The 24328-nt window shown below is 41.9% G+C and overlaps 1 protein-coding gene across 1 annotated transcript in view; it reads right to left on the bottom strand.

Annotated features, from left to right (window-relative positions):
• DNAH6 (dynein axonemal heavy chain 6) overlaps positions 1–24328 on the bottom strand; it is a gene marked incomplete at both ends in the record, with an annotated part of 284256 nt that overhangs the window by 68289 nt on the left and 191639 nt on the right. The window contains 6 exons of the mRNA XM_082852453.1: positions 10039–10218; positions 13087–13267; positions 13871–13938; positions 16318–16482; positions 21634–21759; positions 23066–23269. Coding sequence (XP_082708579.1) covers positions 10039–10218; positions 13087–13267; positions 13871–13938; positions 16318–16482; positions 21634–21759; positions 23066–23269 — 924 coding nt within the window. The remainder of the gene's footprint in view (positions 1–10038; positions 10219–13086; positions 13268–13870; positions 13939–16317; positions 16483–21633; positions 21760–23065; positions 23270–24328) is intronic.

The following is a 24328-nucleotide window of genomic DNA, read 5'->3' as shown; positions in this document are numbered from 1 at the left end:
TGCTGCACTGTCCTTGTGCAGGCCTCCTTGTACCACCCCCAATTCATTCTGCTAACAGGGTGGAGCACAAGGGGAAAGGATCTGACTGTCTGTCTCCTCACCCAAAGATAGGCCTCCATTCCCTAAAATTAAAAGGGCTTGGAGGAAGCATTCACTTAGTCTAGAGAACTGGGAAAGCCTTGTTAATTCTCTGGAAAGTTTGGTCAACAAAGAATAATGGAGTTGTTACTTTAATACACTTAGAAGCAAAGAGTTTTCTTTAAGAACCTGACAAGAGGCAGAGAGTTTAAAGTCCAGTGAAGACCTCGTAAGTTCGGTGCCAAAATAAAACATGGCGAATCTTGACACACTCTAAATAACTTTAGTGTGAAATGGAATTATGGATGGGTTTGGTAGAGGATGTCCTGGTCAGGGCTGTCACCTACAATTGTGTTTTGGGTTTCTAGTTTCCCTTCCAAATAGCAAAACTCCAGTGTTTTGATGATTCATCCTATAACCCTTTTTCTGTTGGCTCAAGATATTTTCAGGGCATCTTCATTTTTAATTCTTGAAGGAGATTTTAAAACCTTGAAAAGCATGAATTCCAAAACACCCAGGATGAGAAAAGTGTTATCAAAATCATTTAGATAGCATTAAAGGATTTACTAATTTTTACCTTGCTTGTTTTAATACCCACCAACTAAAGGAAGAGGTGTGAGAACGGCAACCCCTGCCTTTAGGAACTGAGCTGTGACCCGAGTAGGAATGGCTTCTAAAGGCTGCCACAGCAGATGCACTTCTTGTTGGAAGAGAGCCCAGGTGTGCCTACACAACATGCCTCTCATTTCTCTCAATTCTTCATTTCTGTTCTCTCCTGCAGCTCCTATTGCTGCCGGCCCCCTGACCACCAAACAAGACATCTAGAGGAAAAACCAAGCTTGGTCTAGTATATAAAAATTGTTTGAATATTTCAACAGCCATTTTTAATGGAGGGATGCAAACAGCCTCTTCACTTATGAGACACTCATGATGTGTCATATGGTGCTAAGTGCCACGGGGGGAAGCAGGGTTGGGTGAGACTTCCTTCCTGCCTTCTGGGAGGTCAGACTTCAGCAGGAGAGAAGAGCCCACCACCCCAAGCAGAGTGGTGGAAGTTCCACATGAGGCATTCACATGTGTTGGAGAAAGACTGCTGCAAATTGTTTGCTACTCCTTCCATGCAGAAGTGGAGCCTAAATCCACTCCTCTCGAATCTGGGCTGGCTTTAGTGACTCCATTGACCAAGAGACTATAGCACAAGTGGTGCTGCCTCACATCCAAAGCTAGGTCAGAAGAGGCCTCGTAGCTTCTACCTTGGCTTCTTAGAACATTTGCTTTTGGGAGCTGCCCTCTTGGGGCAGCCCTGTTGTGAGCACCCAAACCACATGGAGAGGTGACTGTAGGAGTTGACATCTCAGCCACGTAAGTGACCATTTTGGACATTCAGCCCCAGAAGACTGCAGCCTTATCCACAGGCTTCACTTAATGAGAAGGTGGCACTTAATCTGGGAGGGAGGGCATTCTAAACAGAGAGGGTCATAAACACAGAAGCACCTGGGGAGTCCAGGGAATGTGAATGGATCCATTTGGCTGCTGGCAGAGGACTAGTGGGAAATGTGGCTCTAGAGACAGAACAGGGACAGGTTGGATGTGGCTTTGGAACCTGAACTGTGTTTGATGGGCAATGTCTGTGAAAATCCATTTTGGATTCCCAGAGTACAGAGCAGTGTTTTAGAAACATGAGGCCTGGGCTGGCCTGGCCTCCGGAGTGAGAGCCAGCACTGGCTAGAGGTATAAGGGCATGTAGCAGGAAGTAAAGATGTATGGCAGGGAAAGAGGATCTATTTACAATTATTACTGTATTCTACTGTGAGTGGTGTGTATGCAGACGCCTTTGAATTGTATTATGGGTGTGAGCACATAATGATTAAAGAAGCCAGAGTGAGCTAAACTGCTCTGCACAGAAAAGGGAACAATACAGACAAGAGGGGAATGGGAGCTGGTAGATGGGAAACAGCCAGAGAAGCCGTGTGGGGAATGGGCTGAGAGAAACTCCGGAGGTGAACAGAGGGGACCCCTGTGGATGCTTGATACATTTTGCTGTGTGATGAGTGATGCAAACTCTCTGTCTCCCCTGGAAATCTTTGGGTAAACTGAGATTGCTTGCCAAAGTTTTGTGACATTGAATTTGCTTTTGGGAGATACTAGAATGCTGCCTAAAAGAGGATGAGAGCGGGGAGACCTTCAAGATGGCGGAGGAGTAAGACGTGGAGATCACCTTCCTCCCCACAAATACATCAGAAATACATCTACATGTGGAACATCTCCTACAGAACACCTACTGAACGCTGGCAGAAGACCTCAGACTTCCCAAAAGGTGAGAAACTCCCCATGTACCTGGGTAGGAAAAAAGAAAAAATAGAGACAAAAGAATAGGGATGGGACCTGCACCTCGGGGAGGGAGCTGTGAAGGAGGAAAAGTTTCCACACACTAGGAAGACCCTTCATTGGCGGAGACGGGGAGTATGCAGGGGTGAAGATTCGGAGTCACGGAGGAGAGCACAGCAACAGGGGTGCAGAGGGAAAAAGCGGAGAATATTGCTGCACAGAGGATCAGTGTCAACCAGCACTCACCAGCCTGAGAGGCTTGTCTGCTCACTGGGATGGGTGGGGGCTGGGAGCTGAGGCTCTGGCTTCAGAGTTCAGATCCCAGGGAGAGGACTGGGATTGGCTGCGTGAACACTGCCTGCAGGGAGCTTGTGCACCACAGCTAGCCAGGAGGGAGTCCGGGAAAAAGTCTGGACCTGCCTAAGAGGCAAAAGACCATTGTTTCTGGGTGTGCAAGGAGAGGGGATTTGGAGCACTGCCTAAATGAGCTCCAGAGACGGGCGCAAGCTGCGGTTATCAGTGTGGACCCCAGAGACGGGCATGAAACACTAAGGCTGCTGCTACAGCCACCAAGAAGCCTGTGTGCAAGCACAGGTCACTATCCACACCTACCCTCCCGGGAGCCTGTGCAGGCCGCCACTGCCAGGGTCCCATGATGCAGGGACAACTCCCCCAGGCGAACACATGGCATGCCTCAGGCTGTTGTAACGTCATGCTGGCTGCTGCCGCCACAGGCTCGCCTCGCATCCCATACCCCTCCCTCCCCCCAGCCTGAGTGAGTCAGAGCCCCCTAATCAGCTGCCCCTTTAACCCCGTCCTGTCTGGGCAGGGAACAGATGCCCTCAGGCGACCTACACACAGAGGCAGGGCCAAATCCAAAACTGAACCCCAGGAGCTGTGAGAACAAAGAAGAGAAAGGGAAATCTCTCCCAGCAGCCTCAGGAGCCACGGATTAAATCTCCACAATCAACTTGATGTACTCTGCATCTGTGGAATACCTGAATAGACAACGAATCATCCCAAATTGAGGTGGTGGAATTTGGGAGCAACTGCAGACTTGGGGTTTTTCTTTCTGCAACAATTTCTTTCTGGATTTATGTTTATTTTAGTTTAGTATTTAGAGTTTATTATCATTGATTATTATCATTGATTACTGATTTGGTTGCTCTCTTATATATATATATATATATATATATATATATATATTTCCTTTTTCTCTTTTTGTGAGTGTGTATGTGTAAGCTTCTTTGTGTGATTTTGCCTGTTTAGCTTTGCTTTTACCATTTGTCCTAGGGTTCTGTCTGTCCGTTTTGTTTTTTAATATAGTTTTTAGTGCTTGTTATCACTGGTGGATTCGTTTTTTGGTTTGGTTGCTCTCTTCTTTCATTCTTTTTCTTTTTACTTTTTTTATAATTTTAAAAAATTTTATTTTTAATTTTAATAACTTTATTTTATTTTATTTTTTCTTTCTTTCTTTTTGTCTCCCATTTCTTCTGAGCCGTATGGCTGACAGGGTCTTGGTGCTCCAGAGACCTCCCGGTTCCACATAATATCAAATGGTGAAAGCTCTCCCAGAGATCACCATCTCAGGGCTGAGACCCAGCTCCACTCAACGACCAGCAAGCTACAGTGCAGGAAACCCTATGCCAAACAACTAGCAAGACAGGAACACAACCCCACCCATTAGCAGAAAAAACAAGATTGAGCTTCATCCACCAGAACACAGGCACCAATACCCTCCACCAGGAAGCCTACACAACCCACTGAACCAATATTAGCCACTGGTGGCAGACACCATAAACAATGGGAACTATGAACATGCTGCCTGCAAAAAGGAGATCCCCCCAAACCCAGTAAGTTAAGCAAAATCAGAATTTAGAGAAACACACAGCAGATGAAGGAGCAAGGTAAAAACCCACCAGACCAAACAAATGAAGAGGAAAGAGGCAGTCTACCTAAAAAAGAATTCAGAGTAATGATAGTAAAGATGATCCAAAATCTTGGAAATAGAATGGAGAAAATACAAGAAATGTTTAACAAGGACCTAGAAGAACTAAAGAGCAAACAAACAATGATGAACAACACAATAGATTAAATGAAAAATCCTCCAGAAGGAATCAATAGCAGAATAACTAAGGCAGAAGAACAGATAAATGACCTGGAAGATAAAATAGTGGAAATAACTACCACAGAGCAGAATAAAGAAAAAAGAATGAAAAGAATTGAGGACAGTCTTAGAGACCTTTGGGACAACATTAAACATAGAAACATTCGAATTATAGGGGTCTCAGAAGAAGAAGAGAAAAAGAAAGGGACTGAGAAAATATTTGAAGAGATTATAGTTGAAAACTTCCCTAATATGGGAAAAGAAATAGTCAATCAAGTCCACAAAGCACAGAGAGTTCCATACAGGATAAATCCAAGGAGAAACATGCCAAGACACATATTAATCAAACTATCAAAAATTAAATACGAAGAAAAAATATTAAAAGCAGCAAGGGAAAAACAACAAATAACATACAAGGTTATTAACAGCTGATCTTTCAGCAGAAAGTCTGCAAATCAGAAGGGAGTGGCAGGACATATTTAAAATGATGAAAGGGAAAAACCTACAACCAAGATTACTCTACCCAGCAAGGGTCTCATTCAGATTTGATGGAGAAATTAAAACCTTTACAGACAAGCAAAAGGTAAGACAATTCAGCACCACCAAACCAGTTTTACAACAAATGCTAAAGAAACTTCTCTAGGCCGGAAACACAAGAGAAGGAAAAGACCTACAATAACAAACCCAGAACAATTAAGAAAATGGTAATAGGAACATACATATTGATGATTACCTTAAATGTAAATGGATTAAATGCTCCCACCAAAAGACATAGACTGGCTAAATGGATACAAAAACAAGACCTGTATATATGCTGTCTAAAAGAGGCCCGCTTCAGATCTAGGGACACATACAGACTGAAAGTGAGGGAATGGAAAAAGATATTCCATGCAAAGGGAACTCAAAAGAAAGCTGGAGTAGCACTTCTCATATCAGGAAAAATAGACTTTAAAATAAAGACTATTACAAGAGACAGAGAAGGACACTACATAATGATCAAGGGATCGATCCAAGAAGAATACATAACAATTGTAAATATTTATGCACCCAACATAGGAGCACCTCAATACATAAGCCAAATGTTAACAGCCATAAAAGGGTAAATCGACAGTAACACAATCATAGTAGGGGACTTTAACACACCACTTTCACCAATGGACAGATCATCCAAAATGAAAATAAATAAGGAAACACAAGCTTTAAATGATACATTGAACAAGATGGACTTAATTGATATTTATAGGACATTCCATCCAAAAACAACAGAATACACTTTCTTCTCGAGTGCTCATGGAACATTCTCCAGGATAGATCATATCTTGGGTCACAAAGCAAGCCTTGGTAAATTTAAGAAAATTGAAAGCATATCGAGTACCTTGTTTGACCATAATGCTATGAGACTAGATATCAATTACAGGAAAAAAATCTGTAAAGAATACAAACACATGGAAGCTAAACAATACACTACTTAATAACCAAGATATCACTGAAGAAATTAAAGAGGTAATCAAAAAATACCTAAAAACAATTGACAATGAAAACACAACGACCTAAAACCTATGGGATGCAGCAAAAGCAGTTCTAAGAGGGAAGTTTGTAGCAATACAAGCCTAGTTCAAGAAACAAGAAACATCTCAAATAAACAACCTAACCTTACACCTAAAGCAATTAGAGAAAGAGGAAAAAAAACCTCCCAAAGTTAGCAGAAGCAAAGAAACCATAAAGATCAGATCAGAAATAAATGAAAAAGAAATGAAGGAAACAATAGCAAAGATCAATAAAATTAAAAGCTGGTTCTTTGAAAACATAAGCAAACTTGATAAACCATTAACCAGAATCATCAAGAAAAAAAGGGAGAAGACTCAAAACAACAGAATTAGAAATGAAAAAGGAGAAGTAACAACTGACACTGCAGAAATACCAAGGATCATGAGAGATTACTACAAGCAACTATATGCCATAAAATGGACATCCTGGAAGAAATGGACAAATTCTTAGAAAAGCACAACCTTCCAAGACTGAACCAGGAAGAAATAGAAAATAAAAACAAACCAATCACAAGCACTGAAATTGAGATTGTGGTTAAAAATCTTCCAACAAGCAAAAGCCCAGGACCAGATGGCTTCACAGGCGAATTCTATCAAACAGTTAGAGAAAAGGTAACACCTATCCTTCTCAAACTCTTTCAAAATATAGCAGAGGAAGGAACACTCCCAAACTCATTCTACAAGGCCACCATCACCCTGATACTAAACCCAGACGAAGATGTCACAAAGAAAGAAAACTACAGGCCAATATCACTGGTGAACATAGATGCAAATGCTCCTCAACAAAATACTAGCCAACAGAATCCAACAGCACACTAAAAGGGTCATACACCTTGATCAAGTGGTGTTTATCCCAGGAATGCAAGGATTCTTCAATATATGCAAATCAATCAGTGTGATACACCATATTAACAAATTGAAGGAGAAAAACCATATGATCATCTCAATAGATGCAGAAGAAGCTTTCAACAAAATTCAACACCAATTTATTATTAAAACCCTCCAGAAAGTAGGCATAGAGGGAACTTACGTCAACATAATAAAGGCCATATGTGACAAACCCACAGACAACATCATTCTCAATGTGAAAAACTGAAATGATTTCCTCTAAGATCAGGAACAAGACAAGGGTGTACACTCTCACCACTATGATTCAACACAGTTTTGGAAGTTTTAGCCATGGAAATCAGAGAAGAAAATGAAATAAAAGGAATCCAAACCAGAAAAGAAGAAGTAAAGCTGTCACTGTTTGCAGTTGACATGATACTATACATAGAGGATCCTAAAGATGCGACCAGAAAACTACTAGAGCTAATCAATGCATTTGGTAAAGTAGCAGGATACAAAATTAATGCACAGAAATCTCTTGCATTCCTATACACTAATGATGAAAAATCTGAAAGAGAAATTAAGGAAATACTCCCACTTACCATTGCAACAAAAAGAATAAAATACCTAGGAATAAACCTACCTAAGGAGACAAAAGACCTGTATGCAGAAAACTATAAGACACTGAGGAAAGAAATTCAAGATGATACCAAAAATGGAGAGATATACCATGTTCTTGGATTGTAAGAATCAACATTGTGAAAATGACTATACTACCAAAAGCAATGTACAGATTCAATGCAATCCCTATCAAATTACCACTGGCATTTTTCACAGAACTAGAACAAAAAATTTCACAATTTGTATGGAAACACAAAAGACCCCAAATAGCCAAAGGAATCTTGAGAAAGAAAAATGGAGCTGGAGGAATCAGGCTCCTGGACTTCAGACTATACTACAAAATTACAGTAATCAAGACAGTATGGTACTGGCACAAAAACAGAAATATGGATCAATGGAACAGAATATAAAGCCCAGAGATAAACCCACACACATATCACCTTATTTTTGATAAAGGAGGCAAGAATATACAATGGAGAAAAGACAGCCTCTTCAATAAGTGGTGCTGGGAAAACTGGATAGCTACATGTAAAAGAATGAAATTAGACATTCCATAACACCATACACAAAAATAAACTCAAAATGGATTAAGGACCTAAATGTAAGGTCAGACACTGTAAAACTCTTACAGGAAAACATAGGAAGAACACTCTATGACATAAACCACAGGAAGATCCTTTTTGACCCATCTCCTAGAGAAATGGAAATAAAAACAAAAATAAACAAATGGGACCTTATGAAACTTAAAAGCTTTTGCACAGGAAAGGAAACCATAAACAAGACATCAGACAACCCTCAGAATGGGCGAAAATGTTTGCAAATGAATCAACAGACAAAGGATTTATCTCCAAAATTTACAAGCAGCTTATGCAGCTCAATATCAAAAAAACAAACAACCCAATCCAAAAATGTGCAGAAGACCTAAACAGACATTTCTCCAAAGAAGATATACAGGTTGCCAACAAACACATGAAAGAATGCTCAACATCATTAATCATTAGAGAAATGCAAATCCAAACTACAGTGAGGTGTCACCTCACACCGGTCAGAATGGCCATCATCAAAAAATCTAGAAACAATAAGTGCTGGAGAGGGTGTGGAGAAAAGGGAACCCTCTTACACTGTTGGTGGGAATGTAAATTGATACAGTCACTATGGAGAACAGTACGGAGGTTCCTTAAAAAACTAAAAATGGAACTACCATACGACCCACTACTGGGCATATACCTTGAGAAAACCATAATTCAAAAAGAGTCATGTACCACAATGTTCACTGCTGCTCTATTTACAATAGCCAGGACATGGGAGTAATCTAAGTGTCCATCTACAGATGAATGGATAAAGAAGATGTGGCACATATATCCAATGGAATATTACTCAGCCATAAAAAGAAGCGAAATTGAGTTATTTATAGTGAGGTAGATGGACCTAGAGTGTCATACAGAGTGAAGTAAGTCAGAAAGAGAAAAACAAATACCATATATATAGAATCTAAAAGTAAAATAAAATAAAAAGGTTCTGAGGCACCTAGGGGCAGGACAGGAATAAAGACGCAGACGTAGAGAGTGGACTTGAGAACATGGGGAGGGGATGAAGTCAGAGGGTGGCATGGACATATATACACTACCAAATTTGAAATAGATAGCTAGTGGGAAGCAGACGCATAGCACAGGGAGATCAGCTCGCTGCTTTGTGTCCACCTAGAGGGATTGGATAGGGAGAGTGGGAGGGAGACACAAGAGGGAGGAGATATGGGGATATATGTATATGTATAGCTAATTCACTTTGATATAAAGGAGAAACTAACACACCATTGTAAAACAATTATACTTCAATAAAGATGTTAAAAAAAAGGGATATGGAAAAAAAATTAAAAAAGAGGATGAGAGTTGAAAATATCCTACTCACGGGACATCAGAGAAAATTAAACTGTGAATAGGAGACCAAGTGGAGAAACCATAAATAAACAAAGGAATTCTCCCAGTTACATGGTGAAAGTAGGAAAGGAACACAGGAAAGGGGACAAGGCAAGTAAAACCCCTGTAAATAAAACCCAGGGGTTGGGAGGAGAGCCAGTTTTATAACAAGTTCTGGAAAAAAAAAGATACAGAAATCAATCTGCATAAGGTCAGAGCTATCTGAGACTTGGGATGCAACACAGAAAACTCTAACAGTGGAAAGGAAGCTGTATTACTGGAGAGAAAGTATAGAGAAATAGAATGGAGTTGGGACTCTTTAAAGAAAAGAAAAGCAGGTAAGAAGGAAAACAAGCAAGCTGTTAGTTGAGAAGCCAAGAGAAAAAAATGAAACTTGCAAAGAAGCTTTCTTTTCATCCTCTGTGGATTGTTCTGTGCATACCGGGCACCTGAGTCTTTAAGGGCTGTGCTTAAACCATAGTCTGAACTCAAACTCTTGGAGGATTTTATCCAATAACTAAACTCATGATTTGCCTGAGGCAGGAGGTGACTCAACAGGGTGTAAAGAGAAGCCAGTGATAAATTTCACTAACACCAGCAACAACACACTTACCTGTTTAAAATATTTTAGTGAGTACTGATACATGGGATCTATTTCCGAGAGGCTCGCGATAACAAAGTACATAGTGGAGCCTTGAGTGGCCACTGGACGATACTTCTCACGAGCAGTGTTTATCATCTGTTCAGTGGACTCTGCTTCCTTCAGCCTGATTTTAATGGCACCGGAAGTGATCTGAATAAACACAAGAAAACAAGTTCTTAAGGATCTGTTTCCAAAAAATGGTGGGATTTTTGGAACATATCCAGTTAGGTCTAGGAAAGAAAGAAGATGATGAATTTGTGATTATAATAAGGGGACCCCCAGACAGATGACGGAGTCTCAGGACTCAATGACATTCTTCTGGTCGAGCTGACCTCCTTTCCAGGCAGAGTTAGGGATGGGCAAATGGAAATAGGCAACACAAGGAGCCCAGGAAGAAGTGGAGCAGAACTTCTCTGAGCCTGGAGCCTGGATAACTTCTGACATGGAAACTCTGGCACCCAGTTGCTCCCCAGTTTCCTTGTCCTCAAATGATTCTGGGCTCCCGTAATAAAAGGAGGTATGAAGGGAGAAGGGACACCCATGAAACTGCCCACAAGAGGCAGGTGGAGAGAGGCTGGAAGGAGGTGGTACCACATCCCACTCTCGAATAACAAGCAAGTCTAATGTTCTCTCTCTTTTCCTGGCATCTCAGGTGTAGACAGGGAAACTCAGGGGTAGAAGCTGTCGTTTGTGAAGGGTTGTAAAATGTAAGTAATTTGGAGATGTTTACAAGGTGTGTTGCTGTTCTTTTGGTTTTCTGTCTTTTGGGTTTGTGGTTTTGGGGAGCCTTCTGGCCAGTAGGCTTTCTAAGATACCTTTCTCTGTCTCCCTCAGTCTCTCTGTCTTTCCCTATGGCTGTCTGTCCTTGCTCTCCCCCTCCCCCTCATCTTCTTCAGGTGTGGACATCCCTAGGTTGGGAGATCCTCTGTCTCAAGGAAGTCACAGGGTCTAGGGCACGGACTGTGAACAATCACTATGGGCTCGCTGGTCAGTTTTTGCACTATTGAAGGGGATCATCGGGTTTCTGTCTAGAGCCACACTGCCCACTGGAAATATAATGTGAGCCACAAATACAATTCTAACTTTTCTAACTTAAAGTAAAAAGAAACAAGTAAAATGAATTTTTACAATATATTTAACCCAATATAATCTAATCTATCTTGATATATATCAATATATAATCAACATAAAAATTTATTGAGATACTTCTACATTTTGGGGGATTAAGTCTTGGACATCTGGTGTGTATTTTACACTAACAACACATCTCAGTTCAGACTAGCCACATTTCAAGGGCTCAACAGCCGCACGTGGCTAGTGGCTAAGTCTATCTAGACTGTCCTCCCCAGCCCACTAATGGGGGTGGGGAGGGACTTGGTGCAGAAGCTGTGCCCCGGAATCAGAGGTTCACATTCTCCCCATGTTGACCCCTTAGGAACCTGAGGAGGCAAGAAAGGGTAGAATTGAGTGAGAAACACCAGTCTCAATACTGGACTCAACTAAAGTCTTTACATCTGAGTAGAAAAAGGGAGGTTGACATGGGAGTAGTTGAATTATGGAGATCTACCCACAAACAATGCTTTATTCCCTGGTGAGCACAGGCCCTGATAATGCAGAACCCAGGGCTAAAGAGAAAGCAAAGTGAACCATTTTCTTCTTTTGGCCAGAGAATATTAGAAGACTATACACCTCAGTTGAGTTTAGTAACTACTTATAGACATTATGTCCTAGAGAATTGAGGCTTCCACAGTGGTGAGGGAAGATAGACCTAGTTTTAAATGAGGGCTCTGGGAATTTAGGGGAGTATGAACTATAGGCAGGAAGTGGCAGGAAATGCAGCCCAGGAGCAATCAGTCCTGTCTCTACCCTACAGAAAGGACCTCTTCAAGGTAAATCCTTGCAAACAGAAACTAGTTGACAGATAAAGATGGCAGTCACAATACATGTACCTTTACTCTCTACTGAAACCATGACAGAGTTATAGTGAAGGGATTTTTAAAAAACACTGCAAATCCACAAAAATGGGAGGAACGGAAGAGGAAATAGCAGACAGAAGGGTGGTAACAACTTAGCAGACCCAGGAAAATGGGTTTCTGAGCTGGCAAAGGGGAAAGCCAAGAACTCATACAATTTGTAAAATAGATTCTTGCTGCATGGAACTTACCAACTTAACAGAAGAGAAAAGACATGTAATTGGATAGCTATGACATAAGGTAAACAGTGACAAGGGCTGTATTAGAGGTGCAGATAAGGTGTCAGGTGTTCCAAGAAGGAAGCCATTCATTCCAGCTGGGAAAACCCAGGGAAGCTTCCTGAAGTGGGGTGACATTAATATGTGTATGTAATTGTGTCGTTCCTTTCAACTTATATCTTGTCCCAGTTCTTTATGTGACATGCTTTGTTTGAAAAATGCAGACAAGAAGAGCAGTTGTTACATTTTATCTACCTTTCCTTCGGTTGGTGAGGGGCCTGCTAGCCAGGCACGTTATTGTGTCTGCCCCGGCAGCTCAGGGGTGGCTACCGCTCTTGCTTTAAAAGACTCTGCAGGTTAGCACAGGGAGATCACCTCCATGCTTTGTGACCACCTAGAGGGGTGGGATAGGGAGGGTGGGAGGGAGATGCAAGAGGGAGGGGATATGGGGACATATGTATACGTATAGCTGATTTACTTTGTTATACAACAGAAACTAACACAACATTGTAAAGCAATTATACTCTAGCTGCGGTGAGCAGGGGCTACTCTTCGTTGTGGTGCACAGGCTTCTCATTGCAGTGGCTTCTCGTTACAGAGCATGGGCTCTAGGCGCGTAAGCTTCAGTAGTTGTGGCTCGCAGGCTCTAGAGCGCAGGCTCAGTAGTTGTGGCGCACGGGCTTAGCTGCTCCGCGGCACGTGGGATCTTCCCAGACCTGGGCTCGAACCAGTGTCCCCTGCGTTGGCAGGCAGATTCTCAACCACTGCGCCATCAGGGAAGCCCAAATTAACACACTTTCTATAAATAATAAAAATATTTTACTTGCCTTTGAGTCCTGGAGTGTGTCAATAAGTTCTTCATTGTCCAGAATGTTTCCCTCAGATGTGAAGAGCATTTTCAGGATTTTCTCTTCGATAGCTTTCAGCTGGGTTTTGTCAGCATTGATCCTCACAATGAGCTCAATCCTTTGTTCTTCCAACTCAGGCTTCTCAAGCCGCACGACATCACTGATGCCAAAGTGGTGAGACCTTAATTAGGTCTTTGTCAGGGCCCTGAAGTTTCTTCTATTTTTCTTTTCCTATTTCTCATTGTTCTTATCCTGAATACTACTTAGCTGAATACTAATGCTACCAGCCACATCCTCATGCACAAGGCCCTCTTTTGCTGGGTGTCCCAGTGGCTATTCAAAGCACTATGTATAAGCTCTGATTATTTATCTTGTATTTCAGAGAACTGCACCCCACAGCTCCCATGGCTTCTTCTCATCTTCTCTTAGGAAAACCTGCTCAGTGCTTGATGTCTTCTAGTCATTCAATTTCTGTTTCTAACGGTTGCTTGTGCCAAGCTGAAATGGTGCCTGGAACGTTCTTTCCAACCTGACATGGGAGACTCTGAAATTCCATCACCTCCATGAAGTGATTCTTGGTCACACCTATAAAAGGTGCTTTACCTCTAGCCTCTCCCATTTAAACATGTGAACTTACGGCTCCCCTCACTTGTTCTTTCATCATTTGCTCCCATCCTCTATTTGTGAGCTAATCTTTTTCTTAGTCAAAATTTCTAAACAAAATATTAGGAAACCTTTGCCCCCCCCACCCCCTTTCTTTTACCTTAACAACTGATCCTCCAGACCTGATTTGGTTACAGTGAAATTGATGATGGTAACTTTGATGCACACCTAGAAGAGAAGCATAGAGTAATCAGTTCAGACTAATAAAGTAGGAACTGCTTTCTCTATTAGAATAGGGATCATTAGTACCCAGCTGGATGTATCCTGGGTCTAATGGTGAACTCACTGCCCCCCCCCCCACAGCAAGCAATAAAATCCTAGTCTCACAAAATTATAATGTGATTTTCCCTGCTGCCATGAGTGATAATCTTGTTTCTCAAATGCCACCATTAGAGAATGATGTTTTAAGGAAAGGTGAGCCAGTGAAGGGTTAGAAAGAAGCAGGGATCAAATGCTAGCTGTACCCTTCAGTGTATGTAGGATGTGGGACAAGCCAGTCCATTCTGAGCTTCAGGTCCTGATCCTTAAAAATTGGAAAAATAGGAAAAATGCATAGGGTATTTGTGAGGACTAAATATGCTAATAAAAATCACTTAGTTATAGAGACTTTCACTTAGTTTGTCTTTGTTAAAAAGATGATCTTATTAATAATACATAGAGCTTTACATACTTTGTCTCATCATACTATTTTTATGAAAAAATGTTACTATAATATTCTGGTGTTATTGAATAAGTCAACAGCAAAAATCACAAATATAATAAGAGTGTTTGAATGTCATATATTTTATACACACTATTCTTTTCTTAAATTATTTATTTGGCTGTGTTGCATCTTAGTTGTGGCATGTGGGACATTTGTCGCAGCATGCGGAATCTTTCGTTGTGGCGCGTGGACTCCAGAGCGCACAGGCTCGGTAGTTGTGGTGTAGGCTTAGTTTTTCCCACGGCATGTGGGATCTTAGTTCCCCAACCAGGGATCGAACCTGCATCCCCTGCATTGGAAGGCAGATTCTTAACCACTGGACCACCAGGGAAGTCCGTATACACATTATTCTTTAAAATTTTTATTTTATTTTATTGAGGTAGAGTTGATTTACAATGTTGTGTTAGTTTCTGCTGTACAGCAAAGTGATTCAGTTATACATATACATAATTTTTAAATATTCTTTTCCATTATGGTTTATCACAGGATATTGAATATAGTTCCCTGTGCTATACAGTAGGACCTTGTTTTTTATCTACACATATTATTCTTATTTAATCTTCATAAACAAATCCTTGAAGTGGCTTTTGTCTCCACTTTATAGTTGATTGACTCGAGGATCCAAGAAATGGAATAATTTACCTGCAGCCACAGAGCTGGGATTGGGGAGTTGTGTGATGTTCCCTCTCAAAAGTTAAATAAAGTGAGAAATCAAAGGCTGTGACACGGGTCACTTTTCTCAACTCTAAAAGGGAACTTGGGATATGAGCTCTGGCAGCAGCTGTGTAATTAAACTGCTTGAGGTCGACAAGGAAAACCCTGACCTAGGCTTTTAATATCAGTAGCATTTCCCTCATTTTATGCAAGAAATGTGTCAATTTCATTCAACCAGAACACATCTAGGGAAGACAGACAGCTATGAGGAATTCAGTAACTAAAATGAAATGACACTCTTTGGAATGCTGTATCCCAAGATGATTTTTAGTGGAGGATGGAGGACTGAAGTTCTGATTGAAGTCCCTTCCCTCACTGCTTGGGCCCCATTAGAGAAGGGGAGGCCTGCGGGGCAGGGAAGACCCCGCAGAGTGAGTGGCTGTGCCTGGACCAGAGTCTGCAGCGGGCTTTGCTGGGGTAGAGCTGCCCCTCTGTGCCCCCTGCGGGAAGGGAGAAAGGGGTCCCAGCTGTCTTCATTTCTGTTACAACTGCCTTGGGCTCTGCAGCACAAGAGTAGGGCTTCTTCTGGATCTTACCGTGGTTCAGACACCTGTGTATGGATGTGGGCTTCACACAGCTCCCTTCAAATAGTCTGAGAGCATGAGGAAGGGGAAGGGACAAGATGCCCCTTCCCCAGAACTCTAAGTACAGACACTGGACGTTAGAATCATGATTCTCCGATGTTGGTGGTCACCAGAATTCTTAAGCAGGCTGTCTGCTGGGCACCTGCACACTTAGACACTGACAGGTACCCCCTCCCCCAGAGGCTCTCTTAGGCTCTGATTCATTTCTCAGAGGGGAAATAAGAGGGAACAAATGGCCTTGTTCTGAGGAGAGAGAAGAATGATTAGAAGGGAGTGGTGTCCCGTGTCCCGAGGAGCGGCTGGCGACCTGGGAGAACAAGGCATGAGCCGAAAAGGAGCACAGGGGAGTGAGACAGGGCGGGGCCTGGGGGCCAAGCGGGGAGGGGTTTGAGTTCCAACCAGAAGGTGAGCCGAAGGGTGACTGGAATCAGGGTCAGGACTCAGAAGAGAAGCGAGTGGAGGATGGTGGGAGGAAGGGTGTGGCAGAGGGGAAGAGGTGGGAGACCCATCACACCATTAAAACCCTCTCAGGCCGGCAGCTCGTACCTCAGGCAGGTAGTGAGGGTTTGGCAATTTGGTCGTCATATAGAACCTGAAGTTTTTATCGTAATCAATGTCCGAGTCTCCAAGGCGAATGAGCACTCGTCCACCACTGATGAAAGTCTGTTTCAAAAGGACGGGTTCCAGAGCTGGATCCAGGATCTCTCTAAGCTTAAATATCAAAACAAAAATATAAAAAACAAGTCATTAAATGGATGGCAGCAACTTTTCCAAATTTCTTGGGCCTCAGACTTTACTCTGAACGGGCAATTTTTCTGTGATCTTATGGATATTTCTTAAACTCCTCTCACTACCTCTAACAGTGTACATTTTCCAGGGATTGTTTCATTGATACTCTAAAGAGATAAGAGCATAGGAAGGACATATATTTATTTGGACTAAACTTACACACGATTCGGCCCCAAGAGAAAGCAGCTAAGAAAGAAGAGCCCACAGGGTGGTCCTTGAACAGACCCCAGACAAAGGAAGCTCTGTTCACCTTCATGGTTTTTCTAAGTCAGGAGCTGCATTCTCCAGCTTGCAGGCCTATCTGGTCCTCTGGGGCCTGTTTTTGTATAGCTCTTGAGCTAAGAATGTTTTTTACCTTTTTAAAGGGTTGTCAAACAAAGCCCCCAAACTAAACAAGACAAAGAAGAATATTTGTTCAGAGAATATTTGTACAGAGACTGTATGTGACCTGAAAAACCTAAAATATCTGGCTCTTTATAGAAGTTTGTGGATCTCTATTCTACATGACAGCAATTTTTTTCCCCCCAAAGCAAATCTGATTTTTGGTAAGAACCTGGGCATGCACACATTGCCAACAGACCCCATGACAAACATCTTTGTACAGCATGTATGTGAGGGGGGCCCTGTCAAAATTTGATGTAATCAATAGTTAAAAAATCTATTTCATATTGTGATATGGTACCCAAGCATGCAAATTCTTAAAACAAAAGTCTATGAGATAAGGTTTCCCTTACTATCCACGATACAATTTTGTGCTTTTTAAAGTCTATTCTACGACACATCCCGTGTGGAAGAAGTAGACTAAGCTCTCCCTGAGGATTACTTGGCTACGTGTTCAACACTCTGTCTCCATTTCCTCTGATAATATGTTTTCAAGTATTTCTTTATTTTTGTTAACATTTAAAAATCTGTATGGCGTGACAACTACTTAAGGGGAAGATAAGATTTCTTTCTACTAAGTGAGATACTGTGATACTTTAGGCACTAAAACAGAGCTAGTTTTTCTTTTCTAGTTTCACGTTGGCTTATTTTAACAGACCGAAGTAGCGTTTGTTGTAAAGTATATGCAACCTATGTTAACTTCGTGGTCTGAAGTGTTTAGCTATCAAGTAGATTCTTTAGTAGACAAAATCTTTTATCACTGAAGTGTTTTGAAGTATATACCTTGATGTTTACAAGAAAAATACTTGTTAAAGCAACTTTCATCTTCTGGGATCTACTTTTTAAACCTTCCATCCCCTGTAGTTATGGACTGCTTGTGCCAGGCCTCTAGAACTTAGTATGTTCGACTGAACAAACTTGATGGGAGTAACTATCCACAGGGCTTGTTTTCCAAAGAAAAGTAATGTTTAGAGTAGGAAAATTATATGCCTACCTAGGCATGTTGGAAAGCCGTTTGAAAAGTGACTCAGAGCAAGTTTTGTGAGTGGAAAGGTAGTGCTTTTTTTGAACATCTTTATTGGAGTATAATTGCTTTACAATGGTGTCTTAGTTTCTGCTTTATAACAAAGTGAATCAGTTATACATATACATATATCCCCATATCTCTTCCCTCTTGTGTCTCCCTCCCTCCAACCCTCCCTATCCCACCCCTCTAGGTGGTCACAAAGCACCGAGCTGATCTCCCTGTGCTATGCGGCTGCTTCCCACTAGCTATCTAATTTACGTTTGGTAGTGTATATATGTCCATGCCTCTCTCTCACTTTGTCCCAGCTTACCCTTCCCCCTCCCCATATCCTCAAGTCCATTCTCTAGTAGGTCTACGTCTTTATTCCCCTCTTGCCCCTAGGTTCTTCATGACCATTTTTTTTTTAGATTCCATGTATATGTGTTAGCATACGGTATTTATTTTTCTCTTTCTGACTTCCTTCACTCCGTATGACAGACTCTAGGTCCATCCACCTCACTACAAATAACTCAGTTTCGTTTCTTTTTATGGCTGAGTAATATTCCAATGTATATATGTGCCACATCTTTATCCATTCATCTGTTGATGGACACTTAGGTTGCTTCCATGTCCTGGCTATTGTAAATAGAGCTGCATTGAACATTGCGGTACATGACTCTTTTTGAATTATGGTTTTCTCAGGGTATATGCCCAGTAACTCTTCCAAAATATAGCAGAGGGAGGTACACTCCCAAACTCATTCTACGAGGCCACCATCACCCTGATACCGAAACCAGACAAAGATGTCACAAAGAAAGAAAACTACAGGCCAATATCACTGATGAACATAGATGCAAAAATCCTCAACAAAATACTAGCAAACAGAATCCAACAGCACATTAAAAGGATCATACACCATGATCAAGTGGGGTTTATCCCAGGAATCCAAGGGTTCTTCAATATATGCAAATCAATCAACGTGATACACTATATTAACAAATTGAAGGAGAAAAACCATATGATCATCTCAATAGATGCAGAGAATTCAACACCCATTTATGATAAAAACCCTGCAGAAAGTAGGCATAGAGGGAACTTACCTCAACATAATAAAGGCCATATATGACAAACCCACAGCCAACATCGTTCTCAATGGTGAAAAACTGAAACCATTTCCACTAAGATCAGGAACAAGACAAGGTTGCCCACTCTCAGCACTCTTATTCAACATAGTTTTGGAAGTTTTAGCCACAGAAATCAGAGAAGAAAAAGAAATAAAAGGAATCCAAATCGGAAAAGAAGAAGTAAAGCTGTCACTGGTTGCAGATGACATGATACTATACATAGAGAATCCTAAAGATGCTACCAGAAAACTACTAGAGCTAATCAATGAATCTGGTAGAGTAGCAGGATACAAAATTAACGCACAGAAATCTCTTGCATTCCTATATACTAATGATGAAAAATCTGAAAGTGAAATTAAGAAAATACTCCCATTTACCATTGCAACAAAAAGAATAAAATATCTAGGAATAAACCTACCTACGGAGACAAAAGACCTGTATGAAATGTAGTGCTTAAGTCACATTCTGCTTTACAAGTTGTTACCAATACAGGTGGATTAAAAACAAACAGCAAAAGTCTATTCTATTTCATTAAAAAATGCTGATTGAGGTCGATTAACTCGATTTCACACCCATGAATGGGTGGAGACAAAGTCTGAAAATACCACCCCACAAATGTAGAAAGCAGCTAGGTGTACAATCCGAATGACACCAAGTCACAGAAAGCAGGAAAGTGTCCTCTTTCAGTCCTCTTTCAGTCAGAGTGTCCTCTTTCTGGCCCCGCTCTAACCAGGGCCCTACTCCCCACTCCCAAGAGCACGCAGCTACAGCTAAGAGGCTCTGCTCTCCAGGGGTAGAACGTCACAGAAAGTCTTTTGTCCATTGCCGTGAGAAAAGAAATTCCCTCAGGACCTCCTGTGTCACGACGTAAACTGGGGTTTAAAAATCCAGTTAGGGGACTTTCCTGGTGGTGCAGCGGCTTAGAATCCGCCTTCCAATGCAGGGGATGCGGGTTCGATCCCTGGCCAGGGAACTAAGACCCCACATACTGTGGGGCAACTAAGCCTGTGTGCTCTAGAGCCCGTGCGCCACAACTAGAGAAAAGTCTGAGCACCACAATGAAGATCTTGGGTGCTGCAAATAAGACCCGATGCAGCCAAATAAATAAATGGTCCACATTAAAAAAAAAAAAAAAGAAACTAGTTTGGGGCTAACATAACTGGGCCAAGGATTTTTGGAGACCTCACTCTCTCCTGTAACTTCAGGGTTTGAATGGGGGCCTGGGACCCATTACAGAACTTTGCCCATTTTGGTCAAGGCCACGAGCCACACATGGAAGCTTCCTGTGCTTTTTTGTAGCTTGAGCTGGGAGCATGGTAACTTGCTGTGGATTTTCTAGATGGTCAAGGCTGCTCAGATGGTATACTTAACCTTTCTGTGCCTCAGTTTCCTCATCACACCTTGTAAGGTTGCAGTGTGAATTAAAGAGTTAATATACATTAAATACCAACAACAGAGTCTGGCATGCAGTGAGCACTCAGTGAGTGGTAGCTCTTGCTAATATTACTGATTATTCTAGGCACCATGCCAGGGCTGCAGCTAAGCTGCCCCAGGTCCGCAGTCTTTTCTGGGCTTCTCGCCATTCTGTTGCAGCAGAGATCCTTCTAGACACGGTTACACTGAGGCTCAGCTCACAGTGTTTAATTACTCATCCTTCTCATAAAATAGAATGGGAAATTAGGGAAATAAACCATAATTATTACCCAGTTTCTTTTGTGCCCAAGGCCATTGTAAATGCTGTCCCCTTTGCCTGGAAAGCCCATCTCTCTGAGCTCCTCCCATGGCGAGCTCATCACGTAGGTCACAGCTTAAATGTTACCACCGGTAGCCATGCATCTACTTTAGCTCCCCGCACCCCTTTATAGGCTATGTCAGCACTGGGCTTGTCCCTTCAAAGCCCCTACTGCAAGTTCTCTTCCTCCCTTTCTGTCTCATTTCCTCTCTCTTTTCTCTGGTTATTATCTCTGTCCCCAACTAGATCGTAAACTACTAAGGGCAAGAACCGCATCTGTATTGTTTGCCATTGATTCTCAAACCATGTGTGTTGAATGAATGAACAGTTTCAAAAACATCACTCTTGGAGTGATTCTGAGGAAATAAAGCATGTAGACTCAACAAACATCAATTTTTTAAAAATAAAAGTTTATATCATACCCCTTAATCTAATTCTGACTTTACGTCTAGGTGGAAAATAATGTTTATGCCCTTTGGGGTGTTTTACTGGCTTCACATCACTGGTGCGAGGAGATACTCCCTGATGACACTGCTGCTTTGAGTTTTCGGGGCCGCTAACGATCAAGAGCCACACGAGGCCTGACAATCAGCAGTGTTAGAAAACAGAGCCCATCCCACTTAACACCAAAGGCATATCTTCCAAATATTCGATCAATCACAGACTGCTCCCCATGCGAGAGTGTATTGTTTAAGGAGAAAAGCAATTGGTTTGACCAGCTAGAAAAGTGCGCTGACTGGGGTCTTTAGTGTGAGGCAGACATGGCCTGTATAGGATTCCAGATGTGATCTGAAGTTTGGAAACTAAGAAAAGAAAAGTAAAAAGCAAACCTCTTCCAGTAAGACGGGTAAACCAAGTCGGATTGAATTTTCAAGTGTGCGTAAGAAATTACTATCCGTGAGTTTAATGACCTTTAAATCATTTTTGCTTTCTTTGTTTCTTATCCAACGGTTTGCCTGTATGAGAAAGCACAAAGCAGGATGTTTACTTTCGAGTCTGTAAAAAAAGTGGAAGTTTTTAAAATTTAGAAATTTTGTTCAATCTAGAAACAAGTTTGAAAGATAAGAAAAAGATAAAAATACACCACTCCCATTGCAAATAAAAATACCTTTTAAATCTAATGTTTGGGATTCTTGCTTTTGTTCAAATTTGGGGCAAATGAAGAAAAGACCCATCTAGGAAAAAAGCTCACACTTAAGGTGTTCGAGCCTGTCTCCCTTGCTTTCAAATGGATTCCTTTTTCTAAACCCCATTTAGAACGATTGATCCACGGACTTAAGTTCAGATAATGGAATTCTGTAAATTCCAGGCAGGCTTGCCCTAAAATTCATCACACCTTGACTTCATTCTCACTCCTTAGACCACTTAGGAACAAAGAACAAGGACAGGAATGAATTTCTGCTCCCACAGAAAACAAATAGTCAACTCCCTAAACAAACGCAATCAATATCAAGTGTGCAGACCCCTACATTCATGGCAGCACTTCTCACAATAGCCAAGGCATGGAAACAACCTAAATGTCCATCGACAGATGAATGGATAAAGAAGATGCGGTACATATATATGATGGAATATTACTCAGCCACAAAAAAGAACAAAATAATGTCATTTGAAGCAACATGTATGGACCTAGAGATTATCATACTAAGTGAAGTAAGTCAGAAAGAGAAAGACAAATACTATATGATATCACTTATATGTGGAATATAAAATATGACACAAATGAACTTATCTACGAAACAGAAACAGACTTGTGGTTGCCAAGGGGGAGGAGAGGTGGGGGAAGGAAGGACTGGGAGTTTGGGATTAGCAGATGCAAACTATTATATATAGAATGGATAAGCAACAAGGTCCTACTGTATAGCTCAAGGAATTATATTCAATATCCTGTGATAAACCATAATGGAAATGAATATGAAAAAGAATGTATATATATGTGTGTATACACACACACACACACACACATATGGATAACTGAATCACTTTGCTGTACAGCAGAAATTAACACAGCACTGTAAATCAACTACACTTCAATAAAAATATTTTTAAAAAATCAAGTGTTTAGAGCACTTGGACTCCTCCCTTTTTACTTTCTGCCTCCACAAAATGAGGGACGTGGACTAGAAGACAGCTCAACTCCCTTCTAGGTCTAAATGTCCAAGATTCTTACAAGTATGTTAAAGTCCACTTTTAGAATTTGTAATAGTGCAATATTAAGCAGAGTTAATAGGCTGCTCTTTCTCTGAAGCGCTGGTTACACACCTGATCTTGGGGATCAATCATCAAAGGCCACCGTCTCCCTTGAGTGACCAGAATGCCATTTTCCGTTGATATCAGGTCACGGGGCAGCCCATCTGTGTTCCACTGCCGTATTTCGTAGGGATCGCCAAGAGTGTTAATGAGACTGAAGGCAGGATCGATTGGGATCTCTAGAGACTGACAGTCCTGGATCCAACACTCTATAAGCTGTAGAAGGAGAAAAGCTTGTATAGAGTCAGGAATACTCAGTAAATGAAGATACACACAACAAGTCCTACTTAGGCAGGAGATAGATGGGTCCCGGGGGCAAATGGTTTGAGTTTGTTCCTGTGGACCGATACTCTCAGATGGGAATGACAGGACAGTTGAAAGAGGAGGCTGGGCCCTGCCCAGATAGAAGATACATATTCCTCATTCTTGAAGTCAGGAGACCTCCCCGACTACACATGCACAGAAAGGCTCCTTGGAGGTCAAAAGGGGAGTGAGGTCAACTAATGCTCACTTACCCATAGGCCTCTTCGGTAGAATTCATCTTGGCTAAGAGATGTGGACGCACACATGGGAAATCCTGAGCTATACCAATACATATTTTGAACCAGGCAACTCAAAATGATTGGCCAAAGGAAACCCGGAAGAAATGCCCCATAAAAGTGATTCAAACTGCCATGAGGGCGCGACTCTCCCTGAGCCTGCCCGTGTGTCTATCCACATGTACTGTACTCTTTTTTCCTCCTAGTAAATTACTTGTTTCACTACTTTCTGTCTTTGTGGGAATTCTTTTTCTGCAAAGCCATAGTGCCAGGGCCTTGTCACTGGCCACTGGTCTAGGGGCAAGGATTCAGTGCTCTCACCACCGCGACCCGACCTCAATTGCTGGCCAGGAACGGAAACCCTGCTTCAAGCCGCTGCAGGCCGAGGCCACCTGAGATCACTACCAGACTCCACAGGCATCCTGGCATCAGAGCACAGGACACAAGAAGTGGACTAATAAGAGATCTGGGGGCTAGAACTACGCCGTTAACCAGCTGTGGCTTTGGGCATGTCCCACGCCCTATCTGGACCTCAGTTTTCTCGTGTAGAAAAGAAAGGGGTTGTCACAGTAGCCTTCACCCACGGGTGTAGGTGGGAGAGTCTGGCAGCACGTGGAGAAGTTGGGAGTTATCACAATGACCAAGGGGGCTACTGGCAATTAGTAAATCGAGCAGAGGGGTGTTAGCATGTCACCTCCTTCAACGAGTGGCACAGTCATGCACACTAGGGAACTGT

The sequence above is a fragment of the Leucopleurus acutus genome (genome assembly GCF_964270905.1).
Source record: "Leucopleurus acutus genome assembly, chromosome: 12".
NCBI classification, from domain to species: Eukaryota; Metazoa; Chordata; class Mammalia; order Artiodactyla; family Delphinidae; genus Leucopleurus; species Leucopleurus acutus.
Note: the sequence above shows the minus strand (reverse complement) of the source record. Positions and strands in the feature narration are given on the sequence as shown.